Below are 20039 nucleotides of genomic sequence, written 5' to 3'. Positions count from 1 at the left end.
CGTCCCCACCCTGGGCCCTGCCCCTGGCCCCCGATGCCCAGAGCAACCCCCACTGCAGCCTTGGAAATGGGTGAACATCACACAGGGACTCAGGCGCTCATTTGGAAATAAAGGGCAAGGGAGAGGCCGGAAAGGACGAGTTGGAAGCAGGAGTCCTTAGAGCTGGGGGTGGGGAAGGGGGAGGGAGGGGACATGTGGCAATGGCAGCTCAAGTGACTCAGGTCTTGTATCCACACCTCAGCCATTTCCGTCTCCCCTACAAGCCGCAGACCCTCTGCGAGAGGAAGCTGGGGTTTGTGGTTCCTGTTTTGCCTGAGGAGTAAGAGCAGCAGTGAAGAGGGTGCTGTTGGGAGCTCTGACACAATTCACTGTCATTACTGCTTCTCCTCGAGGCGGAAGGGGCTGGATTGGTGGCTCCAGTGCACAACCCCTCATCTATGATTAGCCTCGCAAGAGAGAACTTGGCTAAACTTTGTACTGTAGCCTCATCTGTGTCTTCCTCCCACCTTCCTGTGACTTCCTTGATGGCAGATGCCACGTATGAAATGCTGCTGCATTTCTAGAGCCCTGCACAGGTAATAGGATTCCACTTTCCATCAGTTGAGTGACGTGGGAGGCCTCCTCCCCTCCTGAGACTGTCCCGGCCTCCTCTCCTCCCCGCCTGGCCTTTGGAGTCCCAGAGGCAGGCCTCCCAAAGTGCTGTGATTTTGGTGTGATACACCGCTCCCTGCCGCCTCAGAATTTTTTTTTACCCTAAAGGGGAGGGGTCACATTTTTCTTTTTTCTTTTACTTTTTATTTTTTGGACTGAGTCTCACTCTGTCACCCAGGCTGGAATGCAGTGGTGAGATCTTGGCTCTGCCTCCCAGATTCAAATGATTCTCCTGCCTCAGCCTCCCAAGTAGCTGGGATAACAGGTGTGCGCCACCACGCTTGGATAATTTTTGTATCTTTAGTATAAACGAGGTTTTCACCACGTTGGCCAGGTTGGTCTTGAACTCCTGACCTCAGGTGATCAGCCCCCTTTGGCCTCCCAAAGTACAGAGATTACAGGCATGAGCCACCTCTTCCCGCCAGAGGGCACATTTCAAACAGCATTCTGAAGGCCTGGTGGTAAGAAAGAGCAGATAGAGGTGACACAGCGCACAGCAGAGATGAGGCCAAGGACAAGAGAATGCAGGATGCCGCTCCCCACCTAGAGGAAGGTAAGGGTATGACTCCTTATTTGGAACTACACAAAGCGACCTTGCTCTACATCTCTTCCCATACCCTCCTTCTCTCCTCCCAAGCCCCACTTTCCTATTCCAATTAGGGCAATTGGATGAAATCACAGAATCAGAATCTTAGGCCTTAATTAAAATAATTTAGTCTGGCGGAGCACGGTGGCTCACGCCTGTAGTCACAGCACTTTGGGAAGCTGCGGTGGGTGGATTGCTTGAGCCCATGAGTTCGAGGCCAGCCTGGGCAACATGGCAAAATCCTGTCTCTACAAAAAGTACAAAAATCAGCTGGGCACAGTGGTGCGCACCTGCTGTCGCAGCTACTCGGGAGGCTGAGGTGGAAGGACTGCCTGAGCCTGGGAGGTCAAGGTTGCAGCAAACCAAGATCCTGCCACTGCACTCCAGCCTGGGCAGCAAGACTCTGTGTTAAAAAAGAAAAAAAATCGGGTCGAAGCACCAACTTTGATGGAGGCAGGAATCCTGCAGCAGCCTACAGCCAACCCAATGGCTCCCTGCCTCTGGTGCTCTATTTCTTATCACCATACAGGTCTCTAAGGTCACCTTTAGGCCTAACATTGAATGATCATCAGCAACTTTCCAATTTTTTTCATATATATATCTTTTTTTTTTTTTTTTTTTTTGAGACGTAGTTTCGCTCTTGTTACCCGGGCTGGAGTGCAATGGCGCTATCTCGGCTCACCGCAACCTCTGCCTCCTGGGTTCAGGCAATTCTCCTGCCTCAGCCTCCTGAGTAGCTGGGATTACAGGCACGCGCCACCATGCCCAGCTAATTTTTTGTATTTTTAGTAGAGACGGGGTTTCACCATGTTGACCAGGATGGTCTCGATCGCTTGACCTCGTGATCCACCCACCTCGGCCTCCCAAAGTGCTGGGATTACAGGCGTGAGCCACCGCGCCCGGCATATCTTCTTTTCTTTTTACATTTTTCTTTTTTTTTTAAGACAGGATCTCTGTCGCCCAAGCTGGAGTGCAGTGGCGCGATTATAGCTCACTGTAGCTTCAACCTCCTAGGGACAGTGATTCTCCCACCTCAGCCTGCAAGGTACCTACGACTACAGGCATGCGCCACCATGCCCAGCTAATTTTTGTTGTACATGTATCTGATATATATGTATTTGTACCTTAGTTTTCTCATCTGTAACACCGGAGGTTGAACCGCCGTGATATTTTTTGGTTCTAGGATAATTTGGAAAAGGGAATCTCTTAACATCTTGGATACTGTCAACAGATAATTCATGAAAACCCCTTAGGTGGGTGTTATGTTTATTTAGGTCTCTAAAATAATTTGTAAGGGCAACAGATGGGAGTAAGAATGATCTGAAGCTGGTCGTCTTTGTTCGCAACCGCAACAGTCCTGCCTTAAAAAAAAAAAAAAAAAGGAGGGGTGGGTGGGGAGGAGTAGGCAGGTGGCCATATTTGTTTCTGGCAAGTGAGTACTGAAGGAAAAGGAGCTGAAGCCTCCCGCAGCCACGGCTAGTGCTGGCAGGATACCGTCTCGGTCTTGGGCGCCTTTGATCTAAGGTCGTGGCTCTGCTTGCTGCTCCCACACGCTCCAGTTTAAAACCTGCGGTTCCAAGGTTCTCCGGCTTCTCCCTTTCTCACGCTCCAAAGCTGTGAAGGCCCAAAGCGAAGACAGAGAGGACCCGGAAGTAGGGAGGACCTCCGCGCACGTGATGGGGGAACCCGCGGGTGCTGTCACGTGACCCGACAACCTGCCTCCTCACTGTGCCGAAAGTTCTGCTGCTCTTAAAGGTACAGGCCGCAGGGTCCCTGCTGTAGACGGGGCGGGGGCAGAGTCCGATGGGTGGGGCGTGGTGGGTGGTGGTGGGTCGTGGGGCCCGCGAGATGGAGTCCCGGGCTTCCTTGATGGATCGCGGGGCACGAGTGCCGCAGACAATCCGGAGCTGGGACCGACAATCGGACGTCGATCCTTGTTGCCTGTCACAGACCCTGATCCCTCCCGTGGGAGCCCCCTCTGGACACTCTGTGACCCTGGACCCTTGGGGGACCTGAACTTGATGCCATGGGAGGCTGTGCGGGCTCGCGGCGGCGCCTTTCGGATTCCGAGGGTGAGTATTCCTGCCCACCCTCCTGGGAGCGACCACCTCTGACTCGCAGCCCACCCGAGGGGAGTGAGAGCTGACTCGGCCCCGAGAGGACACGCATGGGGCCGTCGTGTGCCTGAGAGTGGGTGGGGGTCATGCCCTCTTCTCACTTTCCCAGGGGAGGAGACCGTCCCGGAGCCCCGGCTCCCTCTGTTGGACCGTCAGAGCGCGCATTGGAAGAACGCGGTGGGCTTCTGGTGAGTAGCCTGAGAGTTCAGCAAAAGTGACGATGGCGTAGGAAGAGGGAAGTGACAGGAGGACAGGGGGAAGAAAGAGTTGAGCTGCTCAAAGGAACTGAACCCGCAAAGATTTACCGAATCCACTGGTTTGCCCCCAGGCAGCATGTAATCATTCCTTATTATCTTCCAGATTTGGGCAGATCCTCATACCACCTGTAGGATTATTTACCTGTGTTTTTCCTCCAGCCATTTCATCCTTGAAGTTTTTTAATGCATGTATTTTTAAAAAGAAAACTTTAAATCACTATTCCACATGGAAAACCAGTATTTTCCTAATGAACATTTAAATAAATGCATCACTACTAAAACTTTTTCTTTTAATTTATTTTATCTTATTATTTTTTTTTTCTTTTTGAGACAGGGTCTTACTCTGTTGCCCAAGTTGGAATGCAGTGGTGCAGTCACAGCTCACTGAAGCCTGGAACTCCTGGGCTCAAGTGATCCTCCCACTTCCTCCTCCAAATAGCTGTGACTACAGGTGTGCACTACCACACCTGGCTAATTTTTTTTATTTTTTATAGAGATGAGATCTCACTTTGGGACCTAGACTGGTGTCCAACCCCTGGCCTCAAGTGATCCTCCTACCTCAACCTCCCATAGTGCTGAGATTACAAGCATGAGCCACCATGCTGGGCCTAAAACTTTTTTATTTTATTTTTTTTTATTTTTTATTTTTGAGACAGAGTCTTACTCTGTCACCGATGCTGGAGTGCAGTTGCCTGATCTCGGCTCACCGAAACCTCCGCCTCCCAGGTTCAAGCTATTCTCCTGTCTCAGCCCCCCGAGTAGCTGGGATTACAGGCATGTGCCACCACACACAGCTAATTTTTTGTATTTTTAGTAGAGATGGGATTTCACCATGTTGGCCAGGCTGCTCTCCAACTCTTGATTCTGGTGATCTGCCTTCCTCCACCTCCCAAAGTGTTGAGATTATAGGCGTGAGCCACCACGACCAACCCTAAAACTTTTTAAATGGTCATCCATCCATCCACCTTCAAAACTTATTCAGATACCGAGCCTTGGGAAATACTTTTAGCATTAACCTAAATGTTGAGGACTTGGGTCCTCAACCCACTTCCAGACTGGGTTGGAAGTGGCTTCCCATGTACTATCTGGAAGAGTCACTTAACCTCTCTAAGTCTGGTTCCTCAACAGTCAAATGGGAAGAGTAGTATTGTAATTTTACTTCGAAGGCTTATGAAAAGGCCCCTGATGAAATCCGTGGCATGAGACCCAGATTCCCTCCCATTGCTGAATGCAGCTCTGGGAGATGAGAGTAGCAGACAGAACCTTCCTGTATCCTAAAGGCCTTTGGTCTTACCATGTTTTGATCCATGCAGCATCTTGTGGGGTAGTCAGGAGAGAAATTTGTATCCCCATTTTACACATGAGTAGACTGAGAAAGTGGGAAGAGGCAGACTTGGGACTTGAACACAGTCCCTTCAATTTCCAGCTCTAGGATTTTTTTCTTTTCTTTTTTTTTTTTTTTGAGACAGAATCTTGCCCTGTTGTGCAGTCTGGAGTGCAGTGGCGTGATCTTGGCTCACTGCAACCTCCACCTCCCTGGTTCAGGTGATTCTCCTGCCTCAGCCTCCCAAGTAGCTGGCATTGCAGGCTTGAGCCACCATGACCAACTGATTTTTGTATTTTTAGTAGAGACAGGGTTTCATCATGTTGCCCAGGCTAGTCTCAAACTCCTGGCCTCAAGTGATCTGCCTGCCTTGGCCTCCCAAAGTGCTGGGATTACAGGTGTGATCCACCTCACCTGGCTGCCCCAGGATTTTTTTTTCTTACTGTACTGCAGTGTATCAGTGGATGAGAAATGCCCCAGGAACTGAGTCCCAGTGGGAGCTCAGAGAAGAGAGTGGTGGCAGAGAGCTTCCAGGAGAGGCCTTAGAGGCAGGAAGTGAATCCAAGCCTGAGATCCCAAAGCCCCTATTTCTTCCTTTTTATTTTTTATTTTTGTGACAGGGTCTTGCTCTGTCACCCAGGCTGGAGTGCAGTGGCATGATCACAGGTCACTGCAGCCTCTAACTCCTGGACTCAAGCAGTCCTCCCCCTCAGCCTCCCAAGTAGCTGGGATACAGTGCGAGCCACCACAACTGGCTAAATTTTAAATTTTTTGTAGAGACAGGGGTCTCACTATGTTGCCCAAGCGCCAAAGCCTGTATTTCTGACCCCAACACTGAATGAGGATGGGATCTGGGGATAGAGAAAAAAAAAGAGGGAGCTGATTGAAGGGCACAGGTAAGGGGAGATTTGACATGGAGGCTGCAGATGGCTGCAGGATCCAAAGAGAGATGAGACCTGGCCTGCTCCTTCCAGGCTGCTGGGCCTTTGCAACAACTTCTCTTACGTGGTGATGCTGAGTGCCGCCCATGACATCCTTAGCCATGAGAGGACATCGGGAAACCAGAGCCATGTAAGTGACCCTCTCTCTACCACCACCACCATGGTTAGTCCCTGTGGGAAGATGAGGGCATGGGACAGAGGCCCCCTTGAAAAACTCATGGAATGGGGTGGGACAAGGGGGCTAAAGTTTCCAGTCTCTGGCTGGGCGCGGTGGCTCATGCCTGTAATCCCAGCACTTTGGGAGGCTAAGACTGGTGGATCACCTGAGGTCAGGAGTTCGAGACCAGCCTGGCCAACATGATTAAACCGTGTCTCTACTAAAAATACAAAAAAATTAGCTGGGCACGGTGGTGGGCACTGGTAATCCCAGCTACTCGGGAGGCTGAGGCAGGAGAATTGCTTGAACCCAGGAGGCAGAGGTTGCAGTGAGGCGAGATTGCGTCACAAGATCACATCACTGCACTCCAGCCTGGGCGACACAGGGAGACTCGGTCTCAAAAAAAAAAAAAAAAAAAAAATAGTTTCCAGTCTCCCAGACCCCCAGAGCAGGAAGGGAATTTAAGAGATTCATGGGCACCAGCTTTGCAAACTTCAACACTGGCTGGGTGAGACAGTCATCTACAGCAGGGTTTCTTAACCTGGGCCCTGTGACATTTTGGGCAGGGTCTTTGTTGTGGGGCTCTCCTGTGCATTGTGAGACATTTAGCAGCATCCCTGGCTTCTACCCACTCAATGCCAGTAGCACACCCTGTGACCCCCAGTAGTGACAACCAAGAATGTCTCTAAACATTGCGAAATGTTGCCCGGAGAGGTGGTACTGCCCTTGGTTGAGAGCCACCTGTCTGTGGTAAGCTGAGGCGTGCATTTCCCATCCAAAGGGAGCAGCTACCACCTGGCATGTCCAAGATCAGATTTTCTGGCAACCCATATTTTTATATGAAAGCTCTTGAGGCTGGGCTCAGTGGCTCACGCCTGTAATCCCAGCACTTTGGAGGCCAAGGCGGGCGGATCACCTGAGGTCGGGAGTTCAAGACTAGCCTGACCAACACGGTGAAACCCCATCTTTAAAACAAATAATAAATAAATAAATAAATAAATAAATAAAAAGCTCTTGAGGCTGGGCTCAGTGGCTCACACCTGTAATCCCAGCACTTTGGGAGGCCAAGGAGGGTGGATCACCTGAGGTCAGGAAACCACCCTGGCCAACATGGTAAAACCCAGTCTCTACTAAAAATACAAAAATTAGCTGGGCATGGTGGCGCACACCTGTAGTCCAAGCTACTCAGGGGGCTGAGGCAGGAGAATTGCTTGAACTGGGAGGCGGAGGTTGCAGTGAGCCAAGATCACACCTCTGTACTCCAGCCTGGGCAACAGAGTGAGACTGCATTTAAAAAAAAAAGAAATCTCTTGAATGTGTTACCTAAACAAAGTCCATTTACAGGGCCATCTTTGGCCCGTGTCTAGTAGGGTGAGACTCACATGGAAACCCCCTCTTCATCGTGCATGCAGAAAAGCTGAGCTCCTGAGAGGTTAGTCACTGCTGACCCAAAGCCATTCTTCAAGTGAAGGCAGAGCTGGGACTGGAGCCAGGCTCTGTGTGTCTATCCCTCTGCCTCCTGGAGTGAAAGATGTTCTTCTCTCCCATCAGGTGGACCCAGGCCCGACGCCCATGCCCCACAACAGCTCATCACGATTTGACTGCAACTCTGTCTCTACAGCTGTGCGTACCTCTCACCTGGTCCCCTTCTGACCCAGGGACCCTGGGTCTGCAGACCCCACTCCTAGCCCTTCACTACCCAGCTGGGACTGTCATGATTTAAACAATTGAGACCTGGGCCAGGTGTAGTGGCTCACGTCTGTAATCCCAGCGCTTTGGGAGGCCACAGTGGGAGGATCACTTGAGCCTAGGAGTTTGAGACCAGCCTGGGCAATCTAGTTAGATCCCATCTTAAGAAAAAAAGAAAGAAAGAAAAAAATGTATATGTAATAATTGAGACCTTAATATAATTTCTGAGGCCGAGGTGGGCTGATCACTTGAGGCCGGGAGTTCGAGGCCAGCCTAGCCAACATGGTGAAAGCCCATCTCTACTAACAATATAAAAATTAGCCAGGCATGGTGGCACGTGCCTGTAATCCCAGCTACTCGGGAGGCTGAGGCAGGAGAATCACTTGAACCAGAGAGGCAGAGGTTACAGTGAGCTGAGATAAAGCCATTGCACTCCAGCCTGGGTGACAGAGCGAGACTGTCTCTGTCTCAAAATATATATATAGATATAAAATTTATGAACTGTTTCTGTACATAGCATATTTAGCTCATTTAATCCACACAGCAGTCCTGTGAACTAGACACTATGATATCCCCATTTGCCAGATAAGAAAATTGAAGCTCAGAGAATATAAACTCTTGACACACAACTAAGGAGTGGCAGAGCTGAGACTTGAACCCAGCTCTGCCTGACTCCAGCTACAGACACTCCTGTGTTTGTAGCAGACCTGTTTGGCCAGCTCCTGCCTCTCTTTGGCCACGTGGCTGGGGAAGCTCTGGGGTCTCACTCTATTCTCCTGTCTCAGGCCGTGCTCCTGGCGGACATCCTCCCCACACTCGTCATTAAATTGTTGGCTCCTCTTGGCCTTCACCTACTGCCCTACAGGTCTGCGTGGGGGTGGTGGGAGGCAGGGGGGCGGGAGCTGAGGGTGGGGAGGCCGGGAGGGCTGGGCAGCTGAGAGTAGAGGCTGACCTCCCCCTTCCCTCCCCTTTTCACCCCCTCAGCCCCCGGGTTCTCGTCAGTGGGATTTGTGCTGCTGGAAGCTTCATCCTGGTTGCCTTTTCTCATTCCGTGGGGACCAGCCTATGTGGTGAGTGTGTGGTTCTGTGTCAGATGGGGGGCCCTGAGGAATCACATTGGATCATTTGTGGGGAAAGTCTCCCCAGCCTCCCATAGGAAAGGGATTCATTCTATCAGCCGCAGAAGCCTGCTAGGGCTGTCAGCAGTAGGAGATGGGAGACGGACAATTTGGAGGCGGTGGAGGAGATGGGAGAAACTGGATGGATTAGATGGAGATTGAGGTCAACAGAGTCAAGATTCTGGGATGGGCCAGGCGTGGTGTCTCATGCCTGGAATCCCAGCAGTTTGGGAGGCTGAGGCAGGCGGATCACCTGAGGTCAGGCGTTTGAAACCAACCTGGCCAACATGGTGAATCCCCGTCTCTACCAAAAACACAAAAATTAGTTGGGTGTGGTGGCACACACCTGTAATCTCAGCTACTCAGGAGGCTGAGGCAGGAGAACCTCTTGAACCCAGGAGGCAGAGGTTGCAGTGAGCCAAGATCACGCCACTGCACTCCAGCCTGGGCAACACAGCGAGACTCTGTCTCAAAAAAAAAAAAAAAAGAAAAGAAAAAGACTGTGATGGAAGGGTGGAGACATCAAGGGTGCCTGTCTGCCCCTGGTCTGATGACTGGATGGATGGAGGTACCACTCTCCATGAAGGGACTCGCAGAGGACGGGGGCTCTGCTTCAGACCCGGAACCTGGCCCGTGCGCGGGATCTCTTGGAGCCTCTAGCTGATACCTAGGAGGCTGTGGCCAGACACCTTAGGGGCCTGGGCAATGTGGCAAGGCGAGGTGTGACCATCCCAGTGCTTCTCTCCCCCCAGGTGTGGTCTTGGCTAGCATCTCGTCAGGCCTGGGGGAGGTCACCTTCCTCTCCCTCACTGCCTTCTACCCCAGGTAAGCAGGCGGAGGAGGGAGTATGGGGAGGGACTGTCCCACGGCCGGCCTTGGTCCTCCTGAACGCCCCTGTGTTCTCCTTCCCAGGGCTGTGATCTCCTGGTGGTCCTCAGGAACTGGGGGAGCTGGGCTGCTGGGGGCCCTGTCCTACCTGGGCCTCACCCAGGCCGGCCTTTCCCCTCAGCACACCCTGCTGTCCATGCTGGGTATCCCTGCCGTGCTGTTGGCCAGGTGAGCTGCCCTGAGCCAGGAGGGAGGGGGGTCCAAGGAGAGAAAACTCGACCATGGCTGTGTGCGGTGGCTCATGCCTGTAATCCCAGCACTTTGGGAGGCCAAGAAGGGCGGATCACCTGAGGTCAGGAAACTATCCTAGCCAACATGGTGAAACCCCATCTCTACTAAAAATACAAAAATTAGCCGGATGTGGTGGCACGTGCCTGTAATCCCAGCTACTCGGGAGGCTGAGACAGGAGAATCGCTTGAATCAGGGAGGCAGTGGTTACAATGAGCAGAGATCATGCTGCTGTACTCCAGCCTGGGCAACAGAGTGAGACTCTGTCTCAGGAAAAAAAAAAAGAAAGAAAAAAAACTTGATCATGATTACATCTTCATATCCCTGTAGCCTTGCTCTGAAGGGAGGCGGAATCTGGACTCTGATAGCCCTGGGTGTGAGTCCTGGGGCTGCTAGTTTTTAGCTTCGTGGCTTTGAACAAGTCACTCTACATCTCTGAATCCTCAGTTTTCCCATATTTCAAATGGCAATCGTTCTTGCTTTCCTGGGAGGTGATGAGTGTAATGCCTTCCAGCACAGTGTGGTTCCCAAGGTGATCAGAAGTAGGATGAGGGTGGACTTTATTTGATTAGTTCTTTTTTTCTTCTTTTTTTTTAAGACAGAGTCTCACTCTGTCACTCAGGCTGGAGTGCAGTGGCTGGCGTGATATCGGCTCACTGCAACCTCAGCCTCCCAGGCTCAAGTGCTTCTCCTGCCTCAAGCTCCCGAGTAGCTGGGACTACAGGCCTGTACCACCACGCCTGGCTAATTTTTTGTATTTTTAATAGACACAGGGTTTCACTGTGTTGGCCAGGCTAGTCTCGAACTCCTGACCTCAAGTGATCCGCCTGCCTTGGCCTCCCATAAGTGCTGGGAATACAGGGGTGAGCCACTGCACCCGGCCTGATTAGTTCTGTGTGTATTTTCATGCATATTAGGAAACAATTTGAACTAGCCAATCACACCTGGCCCTTTACAAGATTAGTGCTTAGGACAAATCCAGGTAGAAAAAGTGAGTCCATTTAAAGGAAATTATTAAGTAAAAATTATTATATACAGGAGGAATGTGGATATGGCAAATAACGTGAAGCCAGAACCTTAGTGACTAAAATCGAGAAAGTTCTGGGCTAGCGCAGAGTGAATGTATAATTAATGGGAGCTAGAATAATTATTAGAATAATAATGGCAAGAAAACATAACTGACTTGCTTAGTGTGACCCAGTGGTCCAAACAAAGGCCTTCTGCTCACGCCTGTAATCCCAGTGCTTTAGGAGGCTGAGGCAGGAGGACCACTTGAGGCCAGGAATTTGAGACCAGCCTGGGCAACATAGCGAGACTCCCATCTCTACAAAAAATGGAAAATATGAGACAGGCTTGGTGGCACATACCTGTAGTCCCAGCTGCTTGGGAGGCTGAGGCGGGAGGATTACTTGAGCCTTGGAGGCTGAGGCTGCAGTGAATTATGATTGAACCACTGCACTCCAGCCTGGGTAACAGAGAAAAACCCTGTCTCTGAAAGAAATCAAAACAAAACAAAGGCCCATGGATAGGAACAGCAAGGAGATAAATTCAGCTCCAGCTGGGCACAGTGGCTCACGCCTGTAATCCCAGCACTTTGAGAGGCTGAGGCAGGCAGATCACTTGAGGTCAGGAGTTCAAGACCAGCCTGGCCAACATGGTGAAACCCTGTCTTTACTAAAAATAAAAAATTAGCCAGATGTGGTGGCACGTGCCTGTAATCCCAGCTACTTGAGAGGCTGAGGCAGGAGAACTGCTTGAACCCAGGAGGCGGAGGTTGCAGTGAGCCAAGATCACGCCACTGCACTCCAGCCTAGGAAACAGTGAGATTCTGTCTCAAAAAAAAAAAAATCAGCTCCAAAGAAGGATGCCTTTGCCCATAATTGGAGCTCTCCAGCACAGGGTAGGCACCTCAGAGGCAGTGAGCTACCCATCTTTGGAAGTGTTCAATGGTAGAGGTGTTCCCTGGGAAAGAGTGGCCTAGACAGTTCCTGGGACCTTCCCAGCCCAGTAGGGCTCTCTGACTTTGCCTTCCTCCTCCTCCTAGCTATTTCTTATTGCTCACATCTCCTGAGCCCCAGGACCCTGGAGGGGAAGAAGAGGCAGAGAGTGCAGCCCGGCAGCCTCTCATAGGAACCGAGGCCCCAGAGTCGAAGCCAGGTAGGAGACACAGACCCTCTGAGAGGTCACTTTCTTTCTCTCTGGGTTTGGTCTTTTCCTCTCTACAATGGACCCAGTTAAGGGGGGACAGAGAGTGGGTGTACTGGTTATGGGAAAAGCTTTCATCTATTTCAGAAATACTTGTTGAGGCCGAGCACAGTGGCTCACGCCAGTAAACTTTGGGAGGCTGAGGCAGGAGGATCACTGGAACTCAGGAGTTTGAGTCCAGCCTGGGCGACAGAGCAAGACCCTGTCTATTAGAAAAAAAAGGAAGAGAGAGAAGAAGGAAGAAAGGAGGGAGGGAGGGAAGGAAGGAAGGAGGGAGGCAGGGAGGGAGGGAGGGAGGGAAGGAAGGAGAACGAGGAAGGAGAGCTCCAATTATGGACAAAGGCTTCCTCCTTTGGAGCTGAATTTTTTTTTTTTTTTTTAAGATGGGGTTTCACCATCATGGCCAGGCTGGTCTTGAACTCCTGACCTCAGGTGATCCACCCACCTTGGCCTCCCAAAGTTCTAGGATTACAGGCGTGAGCCACCGCACTCGACCTTTTTTTTTTGAGACGGAGTCTCACTCTGTCGCCTAGGCTGGAGTGCAGTGGTGTGATCTTGGCTCACTGCAAGATCCTTCTTACCCTGTGCCAGGCATTCCAGTCACAAGTGCTGAGGCCCTGCGGTGGGAATGAGCTGGGATGTTCTAGAACCAGAGAAGGGCCAGTGAGACTGGGCAGGGTGGGCCGATGGCCAGCTGTGGAGCTGTACAAGAGATGTTGACTGGGTGCAGTGGCTCACGCCTGTAATTCCAGCACTTTAGGAGGCCAAGGCAAGCGGATCACCTGAGTTTGGGAGTTCAAGACCATTGTGGCCAACATGGAGAAACCCCGTCTCTACTAAAAATACAAAAATTAGCCAGGTATGGTGGTGCGTGTCTGTAATCCCAGCTACTAAGGAAGCTGAGGCACAAGAATCGCTTGAACTCAGGAGGCGGAGATTGCAGTGAGTCAAGATTGCGCTACTGTACTCCGGCCTGGGTGACAGAGTAAGACTCCATCTTAAAAAAAAAGAAAGAGATATGAAGAAGTCTTACCTGGTTAGCTCTTTTTTTTTTTATCGTAGTAAACTATGTACATTACTCAGTGTTTACCATTTTATATTTTATTTTATTTTTATCTTATTTTATTTATTTGAGACGGAGTTTCGCTCTTGTTGCCCAGGCTGGAGTGCAAGGGCACGGTATCGGCTCACTGCAACCTCCGCCTCTAGGGTTTAAGTGATTCTCCTGCCTCAGCCTCCTGAGTAGCTGGGATTACAGGCATGTGCCACCATGCCTGGCTAATTTTGTATTTTTAGTAGAAATGGGGTTTCTCCATGTTGGTCAGGCTGGTCTTGAACTCTCAACTTCAGGTGATCCGCCCGCCTCGGCCTCCCAAAGTGCTGGGATTACAGGCGTGAGCCACCGCAGCCGGCCATTTTAACCATTTTTAAGTGTCCAATCCAGTGGAATGTAATTCGGTTCCCACTACTGTGTGGTCTGGTTAATTCTGGCGCACCGGCGCCTCTGCCGAGTCTTAGTGTGAAAACTTTATCTGCCTTTCTCTGTCCGTTCCCCTGCAGGCTCCGGCTCTAGCCTCTCCTTTCAGGAAAGATGGACAGTGTTCAAGGTTCGGATGAAGGCTGGGGTGTGTCCCCGTGGGGGTTGCCCACCTCCGGGCCCCTTGCTTAGATCTTCCGCCTCTTCCAGGGTCTGCTGTGGTACATTGTCCCCTTGGTCGTGGTTTACTTTGCTGAGTATTTCATCAACCAGGGACTTGTGAGTGAGGGGTGCTGGGAGGGGTGTGGAGGTGGTGATTGGGGCCGGGACCCACACGGCCCCGTTGATCTCCCCTGTCTGGTCTTTGCTGCAGTTTGAGCTCCTCTTTTTCCGAAACACGTCCCTGAGTCATGCTCAGCAGTACCGCTGGTAAGAGGAGCAAGATATGATGGGCTGGGAAGGTGCCGTGGTGATGGGGCTGCCCTGCCCAGTAGGCACCCAGGGGAGCAGGTTGTTGCCTCGAGGAGCCTCCTCCCACCCCCTGCCCCCACCTTAGGTACCAGATGCTGTACCAGGCTGGCGTCTTTGCCTCCCGCTCTTCTCTCCGCTGCTGTCGAATCCGTTTCACCTGGGCCCTGGCCCTGCTGCAGGTACCAAGCCGCTGCCCCTCACTCCACTCCCACCTTGGCTGCCAGCTTGCCCAAACCCCCCTGTTTCCCACTATCACTGGGAAGTGTAAATTTTTTTTTTTTTGACAGGAAGTAAATTTATTGGTTTATATTACGAGGGGGCAGCACAGTGGAAGCCCTCATGAGTGCAGGGCCCACCACTTGTCCAGAGGGCCACGATTGGGAATGTACTTAACCCCACAGCTATCTGGGATGAGCCGCTTCTCAGCCACCATATCTTCAAATGCATCGGCATTGAACTTGGTGAAGCCCCACTTTTTTGAGATGTGGATCTTCTAGCGGCCAGGGAATTTTTTTTTTTTTTTTTTTGAGACAGAGTCTCGCTCTGTCTTCCAGGCTGGAGTGCAATGGCGCAGTCTCGGCTCACTGCAACCTCTGCCTCCCAGTTTCAAGTGATTCTCCTGCCTCAGTCTCTTGAGTAGCTGGGATTACAGGCTCCCTCCACCATGCCCGGCTAATTTTTGTACTTTTAGCAGAGATGGGGTTTCACCATATTGGCTGATTTCGAATACCTGACCTCAGGTGATCTGCCCACCTTGGCCTCCCAAACTGCTGGGATTACAGGGAAGTGTAAATTGTACACTATCATTTCTTAGCACAGGCAACTGAAGGCCAGGAGGGCTCCATGTAAAATATATAGCCTCAGGAGCCAAGCAAAGCTGGTGCAAAACCAGACTTCAGTACTCACCCACTGTGTGACTTTGGGCAGGTTTCCTCATGTATAAATCGGGTGTGGCCAATACCTATTTTTCAGGGTAGTTGTAAGAAATAGACATGAGGGAAAGAATGGAAGAACAAGATTTTGTGGAGGGGGGTGGTATATGTGTGCGTGTGTGTGTTTGTTGTTGTTGTTGTTTGTTTGTTTGTGTTTTTAGTGGAGACAGGGTTTCTCCATGTTGGTCAGGCTGGTCTCGAACTCCCAACCTCAGGTGATCAACCCGCCTTGGCCTCCCAAGGTGCTGGGATTACAGATGTGTGAGCCACAGTGCCCGGCTGTGGTTTTTTTTGTGTGTTTTTTTTTTTTTGTTTTTTTTTTTTGAGACGGAGTTTCGCTCTTGATACCCAGGCTGGAGCGCAATGGCGCGATCTCGGCTCACCGCAATCTCCGCCTCCTGGGTTCAGGCAATTCTCCTGCCTCAGCCTCCTGAGTAGCTGGGATTACAGGCACGCGCCACCGTGCCCAGCTAATTTTTTGTATTAGTAGAGACGGGGTTTCACCATGTTGACCAGGATGGTCTCGATCTCTTGACCTCGTGATCCACCCGCCTCGGCCTCCCAAAGTGCTGGGATTACAGGCTTGAGCCACCGCGCCCGGCCTGTGTGTTTTTTTTTTAATAAGAGCTGGACTTAGGCTGGGCCAGGTGGCTCATGCCTGTAATCCCAGTACTTTGTGAGGCTGAGGCAGGTGGATCATTTGAGCCTGGAAGTTAAAATCCAGCCTGGGCAGCATGGCAAAATCGCATCTCTACAAAAGTTAGCCAGGTGTGGTGGTGCACACCTGTAGTCCTAGCTACCTGGAAGCAGAGGTGGGAGGATCACTTGAGCCCAGGAGGTGGAGGCTGCAGTGAACTGTTATGCCACTACAGTCCAGCCTAGGCAACAGAGCAAGACCCTGTCTCCCAAAAAAAGAAAAAAGAAATAAGAAAGAAAGAAAAAGTCAGGACCTTGCTCTGTCTCCCGGGCTTCAGTACAGTGGCATGAATCATAGGACACTTACCTCATGCAAAGAGACATTATTTCATGCAAACATTATTTCAAATAACGTTTCTAACTATAAGAAAATGTACAGTTCTTTTATTCCAGATGGTTAATTATAATAGAATCAGTGACTTTGTAGTCAATGGATTATTTATCTTAAGTGTGCTGAGCAAATTCAACTGCCCTTGGCAAACAGTAGTTCACAGCTTTAAGGGCACAAACACCCTTCCTTACAACAGTCTACTAAAAGGAGTTTCATATAACCAGCATCCATTGTTTCAAGGTTACAAATCCACAGCCCCTGAAGGTAACTATTACAATAAACTTTCAACTCTGACAGCAAAGTCCTCTGCCCTTAAAATTTAGGAACTCAGCCTGCCTCCGCCTCCTAAGTAGCTGGGATTACAGGCACACACCACCACGCCCAGCTAATTTTTGTGTTTTTTAGTAGAGATGGGGTTTCACCATGTTGGCCAGGCTGATCTTGAACTCCTGACTTCAGGTGATCCACCTGCCTCAGCCTCCCAAAGTGCTGGGATTACAGCCATGAGCCAGCACTCACAGCTGCTATACTGGGTTTTTATAATTTATAAATGGTTTTAGCTGGCCAGGAGTTGTGGTTCATGCCTGTAATTCTAGCACTTTTGGAGGCTGAGCCAGGTGGATCACCTGAGGTCAGGAGTTGGAGACCAGCCTGGCCAACGTGGCAAAATCCCATCTCTACTAAAAATACAAAAATTAGCCAGGTGTGGTGGTGGGCACCTATAATCACAGCTATTTGGGAGGCTGAGGCAGGAGAATTGCTTTACCCCTGAAGGCGGAGGTTCCAGTGAGCTGAGATCGAGCCACTGCACTCTAGCCTAGCCAACAGAGCGAGACTCCGTCTCAAAAAAAAAAAAAATGGTTTTAGCTATAATTTTAACCAAGCCTGTTTCATAGTTAGGGCTTATATCATTTATTTTCATTACAGAAAGCACCTAGAAGATGCAAGTGTTGGGAGTGTTTCACTGGTTCCATTAGTATCACTGGGGTGTGTTCTTTTTTCTTTTTTTTTCTTTTTTTTTGAGATGGAGTGTCGCTCTGTTGCTCAGGCTGGGGTACAGTGGTGTGATCTCAGCTCACTGCAACCTCCGCCTCCCAGGTTCAAGAGATTCTTTTGCCTCAGCCTCCCTAGTAGTTGGGATTATGGGCGTGCGCCACCATGCCTGGCTATTTTTTGTATTTTTTGGTAGAGATGAGGGTTCACCGTGTTGGCCAGGCTGGTCTCGAACTCCTGACCTCAAGTGATCCACCTGCTTCAGCCTCCCAAAGTGCTGGGATTACAGGCATGAGGCACCACACCCAGCCAGGAGTGTGTCCTTTTTAATGCTCATCTTTAAGTCCACCTCAGACTTAATGAATTAGGACTGCTAGGGGGAGGCCTGCTTGGGACATTTATACCTAGATCCCCACGTGATACTTATGTATACGAAGAATATGAACCTCCGAGAGGCAGCCTACACACTGCACAAGAGACAGCGTGGTGTCGTCAGGGCAAGGAGAGTGGCACCTCCCTGAGATACTGCACAAGAGGCAGCGTGGTGTCGTCAGGGCTGGGAGAGTGACACCTCCCTGAGATACTGCACAAGAGGCAGCGTGGTGTCGTCAGGGCTGGGAGAGTGACACCTCCCTGAGATACTGCACAAGAGGCAGCGTGGTGTCGTCAGGGCTGGGAGAGTGACACCTCCCTGAGATACTGCACAAGAGGCAGCGTGGTGTCGTCAGGGCAGGGAGAGTGGCACCTCCCTGAGATACTGGGGCACAGAGGCGGGACCTACACCCTGGGTCAAGGAGGCTTCCTGGCCAGATTTGGTGGTTCCTGCCTATAATCCCAGCGCTTTGGGAGGCCAAGGCAGCAGGGCGGCAATGGGCTGCCCAACTATTCCCACCTTGTTTTATTGAGCCAGTGGTTTTTCAAATTGGGGCAATTTTGCTGCCCAGGGGACATTTGGCAACGTCTACAGGCATTCTTTGGTTGCCACAAACGAGGGATGCTATTGGCATCTAATGGGCAAAGGCCAGGAATGCTGCTAAATGCGCTACCATGCATAGGACAACCCCCACCACGCAGAACGACTGGCATCAAATGCCAAGAGTGCTACGATCGAGAAATGCTGGTTTCAATGGTCCCACTTCCTTTAGGAAGCCTCCTTTTTGTTTTTGTTTTTTTTTGAGACAGGATCTTTCCTGTCTCCTAGGCTGGAGTGCAGTGGCACAATCACAGCTTACTGCAGCCTCCACTTCCTGGATTTAAGCAATCCTCCTACCTCAGACTCCCAAGTAGCTGGGGCTACAGGTATGTGCCACCACTCAGCTAAGTTTTAAATTTTTTGTAGAGACGGAGTCTTGTTATGTTGTCCAGGCTGGTCTCGAATTCCTGGCCTCAAGTGATCATCCCACCTCAGTCACCCAAAGTGCTGGGATTACAAGCATCAGCCACCACACCAGCCTGAGGTTGGGATTTTTTTTTTTTTTTTTTTTTTTTTTGTGATGGAGTCTCTTTGTTGCCCAGGCTGGAGTGCATTGGCATGATCTTGGCTCACTGCAGTCTCTGCCTCCCAGGTTCAAGTGATACTCCTGTCTCAGCCTCCTGAGTAGCTGGGACTACAGGCACATGCCACCACACCCGGCTAATTTTTGTATTTTTAGTTAGAGATGGGATTTTACCATATTTAGTACAGACCAGGCCAGGCTAATCTCAAAATCCTGACCTCAGGTGATCTGCCTGCCTCGACCTCCCAAAGTGCTGGGATTACACCCAGTGCGTTGGGCTGGTGTTGGGATTTTATCCAGGCCTGGCAGCCCTCCCCTTCACCAGTATCTTCTAGAACCAGGGGCCCCTGGAGGGGAGGCCCCCCCAACCTCCCTGGTCCTCCCTGGTCCCAGGCTCAGCCTCTCCCTCTGCCCACAGTGCCTCAACCTGGTGTTCCTGCTGGCAGACGTGTGGTTCGGCTTTCTGCCAAGCATCTACCTCGTCTTCCTGATCATTCTGTATGAGGGGCTTCTGGGAGGTGCAGCCTACGTGAACACCTTCCACAACATCGCCCTGGAGGTCAGCACTGGCCAGGCAAGGGCTGTGGGTGGCCTGTCCAGGGACGTCCAGGGCAGGGATGTCTGGGACTGAAGCCTCACCCCTGCTGTCTGCCCTCCCAGACCAGTGATGAGCACCGGGAGTTTGCCATGGCAGCCACCTGCATCTCTGACACGCTGGGAATCTCCCTGTCAGGCCTTCTGGCTTTGCCTCTACACGACTTCCTGTGCCAGCTCTCCTGATACTCGGACTCTTTGGGCTCTTCTGCCCATAGGGACTTCCCTCTGCCAGGTTAGACCACCCCAGAGCCCCTCCAGGAACTGTGCTCCCAGCCTTCCCAGCAGGGCCGGGAGTAGGGAAGGGCTGAGCCTTGTTCCCCTGGCAGGGGGGCCAGTCATGGTCTCCTACTTGGGGAGTTTCCCTCTGAATAAATGCCGATTTTATCCGTGGACTTCTTGTGCTGTTTTTGTCTCTAAAAAGAAAATACTTGGCCGGGCGCGGTGGCTCACGTCTATAATCGCAGCACTTTGGGAGGCCGAGGCGGGTGGATCACGAGGTGGACAAGAGATCGAGACCATCCTGGTCAACAAGGTGAAACCCCGTCTCTACTAAAAATACAAAAATTAGCTGGGCATGGTGGTGCGTGCCTGTAATCCCAGCTACTCGGGAGGCTGAGGCAGGAGAATTGCCTGAACCCAGGAGGCGGAGGTTGCGGTGAGCCGAGATCGCGCCATTGCACTCCAGTCTGGGTAACAACAGCGAAACTCCGCCTCAAAAAATAAATAAATAAATAAATAAATAAATAGAAAATACTTTTATTATGAAAGTAATACATACCCTCTTTCCTATATGTAGAAGGCATAGAAAAGGTGTGTCAGCAGATTTCTGCCATCTTTTTTTTTTGTTTTTTTTTTTAGACGTAGTCTCCTCTCTCAGTCTCCCA

At 51.0% G+C, this 20039-nt stretch overlaps 1 protein-coding gene across 1 annotated transcript; it reads left to right on the top strand.

Moving 5' to 3' along the window:
- The first annotated feature begins 241 nt into the window (after positions 1 to 241).
- On the top strand, positions 242 to 19547 carry CLN3 (CLN3 lysosomal/endosomal transmembrane protein, battenin). Its single transcript, XM_064362610.1, has 17 exons — positions 242 to 1204; positions 2797 to 2992; positions 3188 to 3309; positions 3464 to 3542; positions 5910 to 6006; positions 7585 to 7656; positions 8508 to 8587; positions 8707 to 8792; positions 9593 to 9665; positions 9753 to 9896; positions 12002 to 12114; positions 13723 to 13769; positions 13850 to 13918; positions 14013 to 14068; positions 14196 to 14289; positions 18977 to 19117; positions 19219 to 19547. Exons 3-17 carry the CDS (start codon positions 3264 to 3266, stop codon positions 19336 to 19338), a joined length of 1317 nt encoding a protein of 438 aa, XP_064218680.1. The 5' UTR covers positions 242 to 1204; positions 2797 to 2992; positions 3188 to 3263; the 3' UTR covers positions 19339 to 19547.
- The last annotated feature ends 492 nt before the right edge of the window (positions 19548 to 20039 follow it).

Source organism: Aotus nancymaae, unplaced genomic scaffold (genome assembly GCF_030222135.1).
Source record: "Aotus nancymaae isolate 86718 unplaced genomic scaffold, 86718_ANA_hifiasm-v0.15.2.pri h1tg000049l, whole genome shotgun sequence".
Lineage (NCBI taxonomy): Eukaryota > Metazoa > Chordata > Mammalia > Primates > Aotidae > Aotus > Aotus nancymaae.
The sequence above is the reverse complement of the archived record's forward strand: the minus strand, read 5'-3'. Positions and strand labels throughout refer to the sequence as shown.